This window comes from Oncorhynchus keta, chromosome 14, assembly GCF_023373465.1.
Source record: "Oncorhynchus keta strain PuntledgeMale-10-30-2019 chromosome 14, Oket_V2, whole genome shotgun sequence".
NCBI classification, from domain to species: Eukaryota; Metazoa; Chordata; class Actinopteri; order Salmoniformes; family Salmonidae; genus Oncorhynchus; species Oncorhynchus keta.
This window is the reverse complement of record NC_068434.1, coordinates 25,660,384-25,674,753: the sequence shown is the minus strand read 5'-3', so window position 1 is coordinate 25,674,753 and position 14,370 is coordinate 25,660,384. Positions and strand designations below refer to the sequence as shown.

Below are 14,370 nucleotides of genomic sequence, written 5' to 3'. Positions count from 1 at the left end.
TGAAAATATATATATAATAATAAAATAACAGTGTAACAGTGTCTTATTCTATGCCGCTCTGACATTGCTTGTTCAAATATTATATTCTTAATTCCATTCCTTACTTTAGATTTGTGTGTATTGCTGTGAAATTGTTAGATATTACTTGTTAGATATTACTGCACTGTTGGAGCTAGAAATACACGCATTTCGTTACACCCACAATAACATCTGCTAAACACGTGTTTGTGGCCAATACAATTCGATTTGAGATGTTAACAACCCAGGCAGATGGGTTCTCCTGCGAAAAGTTTAGAACCATCATCACTGATATTTTTTTTTACATACTAAGCAAAACCACTTTCATAATATTCTCAAACAGGCTTTGTGATCTATTCCTTCAGATGGAGCAGATGTTCACCGCTGTCACGCCCTGGCCATAGAGAGGTTTTTATTCTCTATTTTGGTTAGGCCAGGGTGTGACTAGGGTGGGCATTCTATGTTCATTTTCTATCTTTTTTATTTCTGTGTTGTTTGGCCGGGTGTGGTTCTCAATCAGAGGCAGCTGTCTATCGTTGTCTCTGATTGAGAACCATACTTAGGTAGCCTTTTTTGGGTAGTTATTTTCTGTTTTTAGTGTGTTTACACCTGATGGAGCTGTTTCGGTTGTTCTTTTGTTGCTTGTTTGATAGTGTTCAGTTTTACCATTAAAATGAACACTTACCACGCTGCACCTTGGTCCTCACCTTCTTCCCTCCAGATGTGGCTGGACACCTGGACTACAAGAATCTGATCTACATCATCACACATTAAGAGAAGGGCCAGGAATAAATCCATCTCTTGCTAACTGTCCTTGCATCTCTTCTGTTACTTCGCCCCGCTGCGCATCAAAGCTATCTGGAAATGTTTGATATGGGCATGATCATCTTGTAAATAAAGGATTTTCAGGTTATACGCATATAATCCATTTTCATACAGGATATAGATCCAATTGTAACTAAGTATGATCTATCAGATGAATTGAACTGTACATACACGTTCTAAAATCATCTAGAGAGTCTAGCTTCACAACAGTGTGGATTTGTAATCTTGTTCAGAAATTCCACAAATGTTTTGACCTGTGAACAAGGATGTGCACTTGAAAACCTTAGATTTATCAATACAAATATTGCAACAAAAACACGAATGGTCAATTACAAGTAATGAGGTGTCTGAAATTGTTATTGTTACCAGACGCATGCTCCTCTCAAATCTAAACTTGGCTATTAGTAAAATAATCAGTTCTTCTGGGGAAGAGGAAAATCACAGTAATTAAATTGTCATTGACAATCAAGTTCTACGGAGGCTGAAATATTTAGGGAGGAGGCTGGTACTGTGGCAGAAGCCATGCACGGATGTCACGGTGTGGCACACCTAGGGGGTAGTTTATCTTAGGCCAGCATAGTAGATGGCAGCGTCCATCAAATCCACCCAGAAGGTTGTTCGGGCAAATTCCTCTGAAGTAGGATAGTGGGTGTGGCTAGATCAGAGGGCATCGTTAACGGCTAATAGATAGGCTAACGTTTATTTTGTCCCGGTAGACGGTTAATATTAGGTGTTTTGTATAACACTAAGATGTTGAAGTAGTTAGCTAGGTATAATATAACTTTGTATGATAACCAAATAACAGGGTGTCATTTCTACACGTTCTTGGAACCAGCAATTTAGTGAAACTAGCCAATCGTAGCCACCACTAGCTAACGTTAGCTAACCAGCACTAGATTTGCAGCTCACTCAGCCATTTTTTTCTACGTCGCCATGGCCGATGTTGACAAACTCAACATAGACAGTATCATCCAGCGTCTTTTAGAAGGTAAGGAAGGAGTACATCTTATTTATGCAATATTATGTTTACTTCGTTAGATGACTGGTGGCAAGCCTTAGCTAGATAACGCGTTAGTTGTTGACGCAGGTTGGCTCTGGCTATCGGTAGCTAGCTAGCTAAGCTAAAGTTAGCTAGTAACTAGCTAACATTAGTTAAGGCTGTTGCCCATATCTAACTATTTAATGTTAACCTGACATTTGTCCCGATCGAAACATTAAGACATGTTCATTCAAAGTAGTTAGCTAGCTATGTAACTAACGTTACTTTAGCTACATTATCCAGGGCACTGTCTCAGTCAATTACTAGCTGCCCCAGTCAGTCAGTGGACGATTAAGTCAATAACATGAGAAATCTGAAATGATGGTCACCACTCACACCCATATCCAGACAACATGGCAATGAGTATGATGTCGAACTAGGTAGATACTGTATCTTTGCTTGTAGATTCATCAGGATTGTTTCATTTTAAGTCAGGGGAGCAAAGCCTGGTAAGAATGTGCAGCTGCAGGAGAACGAGATCCGAGGATTGTGCCTCAAGTCCAGGGAGATATTTCTCAGCCAACCTATCCTTCTTGAACTTGAAGCCCCCCTCAAGATCTGTGGTGAGTAATCATCAATATTTGGTGAACATAACTGTTACATGATGTGTCTTCTATCCCAATGAGGGATGTGTAGAACTTGAAGATGAAATCATTTGCCTTCTGCAGGTGACATCCATGGGCAATATTACGACCTATTGAGGCTGTTTGAGTATGGGGGCTTCCCTCCTGAGAGCAACTACCTATTTCTGGGAGACTATGTGGACAGGGGGAAGCAGTCTCTGGAGACCATCTGTCTGCTTCTGGCCTACAAAATCAAATACCCGGAGAACTTCTTCCTGCTGAGAGGGAATCATGAGTGCGCCTCCATCAACAGAATATATGGATTCTATGATGAGTGTGAGTGATATGTGGTGGCTGTAATAATCATAACCCTGCACTCTGACAGAATATAGTCTTTGTATCTACATAAATTGCATTTTGTTATAGGTTCCTGTCATACGCATTGCCTAGCTTACTATCATCCTAAAATTACATTTTATTATTCTAGGTAAAAGAAGGTACAACATCAAGCTCTGGAAAACATTTACAGATTGCTTTAACTGCCTCCCTATTGCTGCCATTGTTGATGAGAAGATCTTCTGTTGCCATGGAGGTAGGTTGCATTTTAGTAATCCTTAAACATGAAGAGAAGTGGTCCTGTTTTAGGACACACTAAGACATTGCTGTGATATTGAGAAATACTATTTGATTTGATTTCAATTTTCTTCTCATTTACCAACAAGTTCTTACGGCAATTAACCTTATTCTTGCTGTTAATCTCCTTCTGTGTCTCAGGGTTGTCACCAGACCTCCAGTCCATGGAGCAGATCAGGCGCGTCATGCGGCCCACCGACGTCCCCGACCAGGGCCTCCTGTGTGACCTGCTCTGGTCAGATCCAGACAAGGATGTCCTCGGCTGGGGAGAGAATGACAGAGGCGTCTCATTTACTTTTGGCTCAGAAGTTGTGGCAAAGTTCCTGCACAAACATGATTTGGATCTGATCTGTCGCGCCCATCAGGTATGTCTGCATACTTTCACTGTACAACATTGTCTGGAGTTGAATGCATTGTTTTTATTTTTAACCCAACTATAATCAATGTTGTTTTTTCGGCAGGTTGTTGAGGACGGCTATGAGTTCTTCGCCAAGCGACAGCTTGTGACTTTATTCTCAGCACCCAACTACTGCGGGGAGTTTGACAATGCTGGTGCTATGATGAGTGTGGATGAGACCCTCATGTGCTCTTTTCAGGTGAGTATTTCATCATGATGTATGATGTATATGCCATTTAGCAGACGCTTTTATCCAAAGCGACTTACAGTCATGTGTGCATACATTCTACGTATGGGTGGTCCCGGGAATCGAACCCACTACCCTGGCGTTACAAGCGCCATGCTCTACCAACTGAGCTACAGAAGGACCATCATGAATGTACTCTGTCTTATCGCGGGAATGTAAATGTGTCAATGATTGTATTAGTACTAGTGTATGGAGATCTTAACGCTATAACCAATCTCGGCATTATGTCAAACTGTACGATGTAAAGACTATTGCACTGGGCAAAACATAATCTTAGGTTGGATTACTTGTGTCCATTCCACTTGTAGATTTTGAAGCCCGCTGAGAAGAAGAAGCCAAATGGCAGCCGTCCAGTCACACCCCCACGGAACATGGTCACCAAGCAAGGAAAGAAATGAGGTGGCATGAGTGGACTTATGTCCTGCTCTCTATTCTGCTTTTGTCTTTCGCGTCTGAAGGGTTGGTTGCCCTTTGTGCTGCCAATACTGAAAAGATATCCACTCCAACCTGATGAAAGCAAAATGTTTTGTTGTTTTGTCCACAAGGGTAAATGGATATGTCACCATGAAAACCTCAGGTGTTTTGCACTCCATTGCAACTAGTCTTTGCCACATATGACTGTTCAACCAGGAACAATGTAACAATATGGCTGATAATGCACAGAAATGCCTTGTTTGAAGCTGTGCAGAGTTGTTTCACTATTTTTTTCATTTCATGTTTCATCAATTTCTGTCACCACCTGTTTCTCACTGTCAATGTCAATAATGCAATTAATGGTTCTTAAAACAACTATGGAAATATCACAAGACACTTAGTTGTTTATTTCTGTATAACTTTCTTTATCATAGGACATTGAATCCTCACTCTGCTCCTGCATCTTCACCATTTTTAAAACAAGTCTTGTGCTCAATTAAATGAAGAAATAAAGCATTCTTGTAATGTTGACTAAATCTTTCTAATAAACTTTTAGGGGGAAATTGGCATTTGAATTGTATTAGCATCATGCTCCTTCATCAATTATTTGAGGATTACAAGGTAAGCTCAACCTTGAATTAATTACTGCCATATATGTTTTATTATAAACAGTGGTTCAGGTCCTGAATGCTGATTAACTGGGTATGACAAAACATTTCTTGTTACTGCTCTAATTATGTTGGTAACCAATTTATATTTGTGGTATATGGCCAATATACCACGGCTAAGGGCTGTATTCAGGCACTCCGTGTTGTGCATCAGAACAGCCTGAAGCTGTGGTATATTGACCTTTTACCACACCCCCTCGTGCCTTATTGCATTACTAGCTACGATATGTGATGTGAAAGACACTTATGGACTAAAGGAGCCTAACATCAATCCTTATAGTACAAGGACCTTAACATGTTCAGAGACTAATTGGCTCTGGCAGCCATAACAGCCAAATACTCCATCTAACCGTGAAATCGATTCTCAGTTGCTGTATGGTTCTAGAAACATAACGTCGTTGTCATATCACATCAAAATAATTTCCAAATGCAAAATATACACTTACTGTACACTTTTAACAGTTGGAGCTGACTGTATTTTTCGGTGACAACACGTCAGTGGTGTCAGTCTTTGTTTACACACAGGTGTTCAGAGATGCAGATAGCTAACATGGAACTATGGCCATGTGGGAGCCCTAACCCTATAAAGGTTTGTAGTAATTTAACCTTTTATTTTATTATTTATTGCTGATATGAAAGATAAAGCAGGGTGTGAATTACAGTGGAGCCAGTGGGGGATCAGCTTCCCTGAATGAGTGGCAGGTAGCCTAGTGGATAGAGCGTTGGGCCAGGAACTGGAAGGTTGTTAGATCGAATCCCCGAGCTGACAAGGTAAAAATCTGTCGTTCTGCCCCTTGACAAGGCAGTTAACCCACTGCTCTTAGGCCGTCATTGTAAATAAGAATTTGTTCTTAACTGACTTAACTGACTTGCTAAAAAATTAAATGAGACCGCTCCCCTAAATGCAACAAAACTTTGGGGGGTCTCTAAATAATGCTAATTTATCCATTAAATTAGTTTAAAATGCATTGGTAAATATGTTTTACATTTGATCACTATGAAAATTAAAGCTTTGAGATAGCAAAAGCTCAGGTTGCCCAGCCCGGCGGTGATACAATCTTCGGCAAAATCATTCGCAAGGAGATTCCTGCAAAAATATTATTTATTATTTCTACGTGGCTGCACATACCATCTCCCTGTCCACTGTGCTGTCCACTCAGTAGTGCTGAATTTGGCCTCAGCTGAGCTCCTTTAAAAGCATATATTTTCCTTTGAACACTGAACGAAAATATAAACGTAACAATTTCAAAGATTTTACTGAGTTACAGTTCATATAAGGAAATTATTCAATGAAGATAAATTAACCAACTCAAATTGTATTAGTCACATGCGCCAAATACAACAGGTGTAGTAGACCTTACAGTGAATTGCTTGTTTACAAGCCCCTAACTAACAATTCAGTTTAAAAAATATGTATCAGAAATAATCTCCTTTGTCAATCATCTCCTTTGTCCTGATCACGTTGAGGGAGAGGTTTTTGTAACAAGTAACAAGTAGTTTTAAGTGCAGCAATAACAATAGCAAGACTATATACAGGGGGTAGCGGTACAGAGGCAATTTGCGGGGGCATCGGTTAGTCGAGGTAATTGAGGTAATATGTACATGTAGGTAGAAGCAGCGGTGTAAAGGGGGGGAGCATTAATTACATGTTCAGGAATCTCGAGGTAATTGAGGTAATATGTACATGTAGGTAGAAGCAGCGGTGTAAAGGGTGGGGGGCATTAATTAGATGTTCAGGAATCTTATGGCTTGGGGGTAGAAGCTATTTAGAAGCCTCTTGGACCTAGACTTGGTGCTCTGGTTCCGCTTGCCGTGCGGTAGCAGAGAGAACAGTTTACTACTAGGGTGGCTGGATTTTTTTAGGGCCTTCCTCTGATACCGCCTGGTATAGAGGTCCTGGATGGCAGGAAGCTTGGCCCCAATGATGTACTGGGCCGTACGCACTACCCTCTGTAGTGCCTTGGGGTCGGAAGCCGAGCAGTTGCCATACCAGGCAGTGATGCAAACAGTTAGGATGCTCTCGATGGTGCAACTGTAGAACTTTTTGAGGATCTGAGGACTCATGACAAATCTTTTCAGTCTCCTGAGGAGGAATAGGTTTTGTCTTGCCCACTTCATGACTGTCTTTGTGTGCTTGGACCATGTTAGGTTGTTGGTGATGTGGACACCAAGGAACTTGAAGCTCTCAACCTGCTCCACTACAGCCTCGATGAGAATGGGGGCGTGCTCGGTCCTCCTTTTCCTGTAGTCCACAATCATCTCCTTTGTCTTGATTACGTTGAGGGAGAGGTTTTTGTCCTGGCACCACACGGCCAGGTCTTTGACCTCCCTATAGGCTGTCTCGACGTTGTGTCATCTGCAAACTTAATGATGGTGTTGTAGTCGTGCCTGGCCGTGCAGTCATGAGTGAACAGGGAGTACAGGAGGGGATTGAGCACGCACCCCTGAGGGGCCCCTGTGTTGAGGATCAGTGTGGCGGATATGTTGTTACGTACCATTACCACCTGGGGGTGGCCCATCAGGAAGTCCAGGATCCAGGTGCAGAGGGAGGTGTCTAGTCCCAGGGTCCTTAGCTTATTGATGAACTTTGAGGGCACTGTGGTGTTGAATGCTGAGCTGTAGTCAATGAATAGCATTCTCGCATAGGTGTTCCTTTTGTCCAGGTGAGAAAGGGCAGTGTGGAGTGCAATGGAGATTGCATCATCTGTGGATCTGTTAGGGCAGTATGCAAATTGGAGTGGGTCTAGGGTTTCTTGGAAAATGGTGTTGCTGTGAGCCATGACCAGCCTTTCAAAGCACTTCATGGCTACAGACGTGAGTGCTACGGGTAGGTAGTCATTTAGGCAGATTACCTTAGTGTTCTTGGGCACAAGGACTATGGTGGTCTGCTTAAAACATGTTGGTATTACAGACTCAGACAGGGAGAGGTTGAAAATGTCAGCGAAGACACTTGCCAGTTGGTCAGCGCACGCTCACAGTACACGTCCTGGTAATCTGTCTGGCCCTGCGGCCTTGTGAATGTTGACCTGTTTAAAGGTCTTATTCACAGCGGCTGCGGAGAGCGTGATCACACAGTCGTCCGGAACAGCTGGTGCTCTCATGAATGTTTCAGTGTTATTTGCCTCGAAGCGAGCATAGAAGTAGTTTTGCTCGCCTGGTAGTCTTGTGTCACTGGGCAGCTCTCGGCTGTGTTTCCCTTTGTAGTCTGTAATGGTTTGCAAACCCTGCCACATCCGACGGGCGTCGGAGCCGGTGTAGTATGATTCGGTCTTAGTCCCGTATTGACACTTTTCTTGTTTGATGGATCGTCGGATGGCATAGCGGGATTTCTTATAATCTTCCGGTTTAGAGTCCCACTCCTTGAAAGCGGCAGCTCTAGCTTTTAGCTCAGTGCGGATGTTGCCTGTAATCCATGGCTTCTGGTTGGGGTACGGTCGCTGTGGGGATGACGTCAACAATGCACTTATTGATGATTATCATCTGCTTCATCTGACCACTTTTATTGATCTAGTCACTGGTTCTTCCTGCTTTAATTTTTGCTTGTAAGCAGGAATCAGGAGGATGGAATTATGGTCAGATTTGTCAAATGGAGAGTGAGGGAGAGATTTGTACGCGTCTCTGTGTGTGGAGTAAAGGTGGTCCAGAGTTATAATTCCCTCAGGTTGCACATTTAACATGCTGACAGAAATTTGGTGAAACAGATTAAAGTTTCCCTGCATTAAAGTCCCCGGCCACAGGTGCGCCGCCTCTGGTTGAGCGTTTTCCTGTTTGCTTATGGCGGAATACAGCTCATTGAGTGCGGTCTTAGTGCCAGCATCGGTCTGTGGTGGTATGTAGACAGCTACGGAAAATACAGATTGAAACTCTAGGTAGATAGTGTGGTCTACAGCTTATCATGAGATACTCTACCTCAGGCGAGCAAAACCTCAACATTTCCGTAGATATCGTGTACCAGCTATTGTTTACATATATGCATAGTCCGCCACCCGTTTTTTTACCAGATGCCGCTGTTCTATCATGCCGATACAGCGTATAACCAGCCAGCTGTATGTTGATAATGTCGTCGATCAGCCACAACTCCGTGAAGCATAAGATATTACAGGTAATAATGTCCCATTGGTAGGTTAATCTTCCTCGTAGATCGTCAATTTTATTTTCCAATGGTTAGCTAGTAGAACGGAAGGCAGGGGGGATTTTATTAGATCGCCTACGAATTCTCAGAAGGCTTCACGCAAATGACAGGGATTTGTCAGTTCCGGCGCCGACTGAGATGGCCGCCTCGCTTCGCATTCCTAGGAAACTATGCAGTTTTTTGTTTTTTTACGTGTTATTTCTTACATTAGTACCCCAGGTCATCTTAGGTTTCATTACATACAGTCGAGAAGAACTACTGAACATAAGATCAGCGTCAACTCACCATCAGTACGACCAAGAATATGTTTTCCGCGACGCGGATCCTGTGTTCTGCCTTACAAACAGGACAACGGATGCAGTGACCCAAGGAAACGACTCTGAAAAAGAGGGAAACGAGGCGGTGTTCTGGTCAGACTCCGAAAAAGGGCACATCGCGCACCACTCCCCAGCATTCTTCTTGCCAATGTCCAGTCTCTTGACAACAAGGTTGACGAAATCCGAGCAAGGGTGGCATTCCAGAGGGACATCTGAGACTGCAACGTTCTCTGCTTCACGGAAACATGGCTTACTGGGAAGACGCTATCCGATGCGGTGCAGCCAACGGGTTTCTCCACGCATCCCGCCGACAGAAACAAACATCTTTCTGGTAAGAAGAGTGGCGGGGGCGTATGCCTCATGACTAACGAGACATGGTGTGATGAAGGAAACATACAGGAACTCAAATCCTTCTGTTCACCTGATTTAGAATTCCTCACAATCAAATGTAGACCGCATTATCTTCCAAGAGAATTCTCTTCGATTATAATCACAGCCGTATATCCCCCCCCCCCAAGCAGACACATCGATGGCTCTGAACGAACTTTATTTAACTCTTTGCAAACTGGAAACCATTTATCCGGAGGCTGCATTCATTGTAGCTGGGGATTTTAACAGAGCTAATCTGAAAACAAGACTCCCTCAATTTTATCAGCATATCGATTGCGCAACCAGGGGTGGTAAAACCTTGGATCATTGTTACTCTAACTTCCGCGACGCATATAAGGCCCTGCCCCGCCCCCCTTTCGGAAAAGCTGACCACGACTCCATTTTGCTGATCCCTGCCTACAGGCAGAAACTAAAACAAGAGGCTCCCACGCTGAGGTCTGTCCAACGCTGGTCAGACCAAGCTGACTCCACGCTCCAAGACTGCTTCCATCACGTGGACTGGGACATGTTTCGTATTGCGTCAGATGAAAATATTGACGAATACGCTGATTCGGTGTGCGAGTTCATTAGAACGTGCGTCGAAGATGTCGTTCCCATAGCAACGATAAAAACATTCCCAAACCAGAAACCGTGGATTGATGGCAGCATTCGCGTGAAACTGAAAGCGCGAACCACTGCTTTTAATCAGGGCAAGGTGTCTGGTAACATGTCCGAATATAAACAATGCAGCTATTCCCTCCGCAAGGCTATTAAACAAGCTAAGCGTCAGTACAGAGACAAAGTGGAATCTCAATTCAACGGCTCAGACACAAGAGGCATGTGGCAGGGTCTACAGTCAATCACGGACTACAAGAAGAAAACCAGCCCAGTCACGGACCAGGATGTCTTGCTCCCAGGCAGACTAAATAACTTTTTTGCCCGCTTTGAGGACAATACAGTGCCACTGACACGGCCTGCAACGAAAACATGCGGTCTCTCCTTCACTGCAGCCGAGGTGAGTAAGACATTTAAACGTGTTAACCCTCGCAAGGCTGCAGGCCCAGACGGCATCCTCAGCCGCGCCCTCAGAGCATGCGCAGACCAGCTGGCCGGTGTGTTTACGGACATATTCAATCAATCCCTATACCAGTCTGCTGTTCCCACATGCTTCAAGAGGGCCACCATTGTTCCTGTTCCCAAGAAAGCTAAGGTAACTGAGCTAAACGACTACCGCCCCGTAGCACTCACTTCCGTCATCATGAAGTGCTTTGAGAGACTAGTCAAGGACCATATCACCTCCACCCTACCTGACACCCTAGACCCACTCCAATTTGCTTACCGCCCAAATAGGTCCACAGACGATGCAATCTCAACCACACTGCACACTGCCCTAACCCACCTGGACAAGAGGAATACCTATGTGAGAATGCTGTTCATCGACTACAGCTCGGCATTCAACACCATAGTACCCTCCAAGCTCGTCATCAAGCTCGAGACCCTGGGTCTCGACCCCGCCCTGTGCAACTGGGTACTGGACTTCCTGACGGGCCGCCCCCAGGTGGTGAGGGTAGGCAACAACATCTCCTCCCCGCTGATCCTCAACACGGGGGCCCCACAAGGGTGCGTTCTGAGCCCTCTCCTGTACTCCCTGTTCACCCACGACTGCGTGGCCAAGCACGCCTCCAACTCAATCATCAAGTTTGCGGACGACACAACAGTGGTAGGCTTGATTACCAACAACGACGAGACGGCCTACAGGGAGGAGGTGAGGGCCCTCGGAGTGTGGTGTCAGGAAAATAATCTCACACTCAACGTCAACAAAACTAAGGAGATGATTGTGGACTTCAGGAAACAGCAGAGGGAACACCCCCCTATCCACATCGATGGAACAGTAGTGGAGAGGGTAGCAAGTTTTAAGTTCCTCGGCATACACATCACAGACAAACTGAATTGGTCCACTCACACTGACAACGTCGTGAAGAAGGCGCAGCAGCGCCTCTTCAACCTCAGGAGGCTGAAGAAATTCGGCTTGTCACCAAAAGCGCTCACAAACTTCTACAGATGCACAATCGAGAGCATCCTGGCGGGCTGTATCACCGCCTGGTACGGCAACTGCTCCGCCCTCAACCGTAAGGCTCTCCAGAGGGTAGTGAGGTCTGCACAACGCATCACCGGGGGCAAACTACCTGCCCTCCAGGACACCTACACCAACCGATGTTACAGGAAGGCCATAAAGATCATCAAGGACATCAACCACCTGAACATTTACATTTACATTTACATTTAAGTCATTTAGCAGACGCTCTTATCCAGAGCGACTTACAAATTGGTGCATACACCTTATGACAACCAGTGGAACAGCCACTTGCATCTAAATCTTGTTGGGGGAGAAAGGGGGGTGAGAAGGATTACTTACCCTTACTTACCCTATCCTAGGTATTCCTTGAAGAGGTGGGGTTTCAGGTGTCTCCGGAAGGTGGTGATTGACTCCGCTGTCCTGGCGTCAACCACTGCCTGTTCACCCCGCTATCATCCAGAAGGCGAGGTCAGTACAGGTGCATCAAAGCTGGGACCGAGAGACTGAAAAACAGCTTCTATCTCAAGGCCATCAGACTGTTAAACAGCCACCACTAACATTGAGTGGCTGCTGCCAACACACTGTCATTGACACTGACCCTACTCCAGCCACTTTAATAATGGGAATTGATGGGAAATTATGTAAATATATCACTAGCCACTTTTAACAATGCTACCTTATATAATGTTACTTACCCTACATTATTCATCTCATATGCATACGTATATACTGTACTCTACATCATTGACTGCATCCTTATGTAATACATGTATCACTAGCCACTTTAACTATGCCACTTTGTTTACTTTGTCTACATACTCATCTCATATGTATATACTGTACTCTATACCATAGTAATAATAATAATATATGCCATTTAGCAGACGCTTTTATCCAAAGCGACTTACAGTCATGTGTGCATACATTCTACGTATGGGTGGTCCCGGGAATCGAACCCACTACCCTGGCGTTACAAGCGCCATGCTCTACCAACTGAGCTACAGAAGGACTGCTCTGTACCATCACTCATTCATATATCCTTATGTACATATTCCTTATCCCCTTACACTGTGTATAAGACAGTAGTTTTGGAATTGTTAGTTAGATTACTTGTTGGTTATCACTGCATTGTCGGAACTAGAAGCACAAGGATTTCGCTACACTCGCATTAACATCTGCTAACCATGTGTATGTGACAAATCAAATTTGATTTGATTCGATTTGGGCCCGTTCCCGGGAAAGCAGTATGTCGTTCAATATGGGCTCGTCAGGCTCATTAAAGGAAAAAGCTTCTGCCATTTCATGGTGAGTAATCGCTGTTCTGATGTCCAGAAGTTATTTTCGGTCATAAGAGACAGTAGCAGCAACATTATGTGCAAAATAAGTTACAAATAACGCAAAAAAACAAACAAACATAAAAACACAATTGGTTAGGAGCACGTAAAATATCAGCCATCTTCTCCGGCACCGTCAGGATATGTACACAATTCTTGGAAGCTGGAAATTAGGCCCAAATCTGGATTTCACATGACTGGGAACACAGATATGCATCTGTTGGTCACAGATACCTTGGCTGTGCGAAGTTGCTGGATATTGGCAGGAACTGGGACGCGCAGTCGTACACATTGATCCAGAGCATCCCAACATGCTCAGTGGGTGACATGTCTGGTGATTGTGCAAGCCATTAAATAACTGGGACATTTTCAGGTTCCAGGAATTATGTACATATCCTTGCAACATAGGACCATGCATTATCATGGATGTGAAGGTCCTGGATGGGCGTGGTTACACGTGGTCTGCGGTTGTCAGGCCCGGTTGGACGTACTGAAAAATTCTCTAAAACGACATTCAATTCTCTGGCAACAGCTCTGGTGGACATTCCTGCAGTCAGCATGCTGATTGCATGCTCCCTCAAAACTTTAGACATCTGTGGCATTGTGTTATGTGACAAAACTGCACATTTTATAGTGGCCTTTGATTGTCCCCAGCACAAGGTGCACCTGTGTAAATGCTCACTAACATGGATGTAAACAAATTTGTGCACAACATTTAAGAGAAATAACATTTTTGTACCTATGGAACATTCCTGGGATCTTTTATTTCAGCTTATGAAACATGGGATCAACACTTTACATGTTGCATTTATCATTTTGTTCAGTCAACATTTTCACCATTTGTTTGCCATGCGCTGTTGATAAAAATAGCCTTTATTGCAATGCATTTGATTTATCCATTGATTTATCATTGTTTGCTTTTGTCAGTCAGCTGTTTAGAGGCTCATTGCTTTGTTTTTCTACTGCGCGCATGTATTGGTGTTGTCTGTGCCATCTGTGGCCAGAAGAAGTAGACCATTTATGTATCTGTATTATTTCCATAGTTACACTTAGATCCAGGAATCATGCAGGGTTTAAGTTCAATGTTCTAATTCAATTGTTAAATAATTGATCATTATTAATAATTTAAATAATTAAAAAATAACACGGTCATGCCATTAATGTAAGGAAAGAAATTTGGTGTTTTATGTTACAGGATCTGTGAAGACTCCAAGCATTCAACTCATGAATTATGGACAACTCATAAACTACGTGTGTTCATGGGTGCCTCTGCTGAGAGGGTAGGCTACCGGCAGGGGTGTAGGCCTAGTGGAGGGTAAACGCAACTAAACGCAGTT

General features: G+C 43.9%; 1 protein-coding gene across 1 annotated transcript; it reads left to right on the top strand.

Moving 5' to 3' along the window:
• Positions 1-1,367: 1,367 nt before the first annotated feature.
• On the top strand, positions 1,368-4,705 carry LOC118393081 (serine/threonine-protein phosphatase PP1-gamma catalytic subunit A). Its single transcript, XM_035785349.2, has 7 exons — positions 1,368-1,831; positions 2,314-2,445; positions 2,551-2,781; positions 2,933-3,037; positions 3,220-3,443; positions 3,540-3,674; positions 4,031-4,705. Exons 1-7 carry the CDS (start codon positions 1,777-1,779, stop codon positions 4,118-4,120), a joined length of 972 nt encoding a protein of 323 aa, XP_035641242.1. The 5' UTR covers positions 1,368-1,776; the 3' UTR covers positions 4,121-4,705.
• The last annotated feature ends 9,665 nt before the right edge of the window (positions 4,706-14,370 follow it).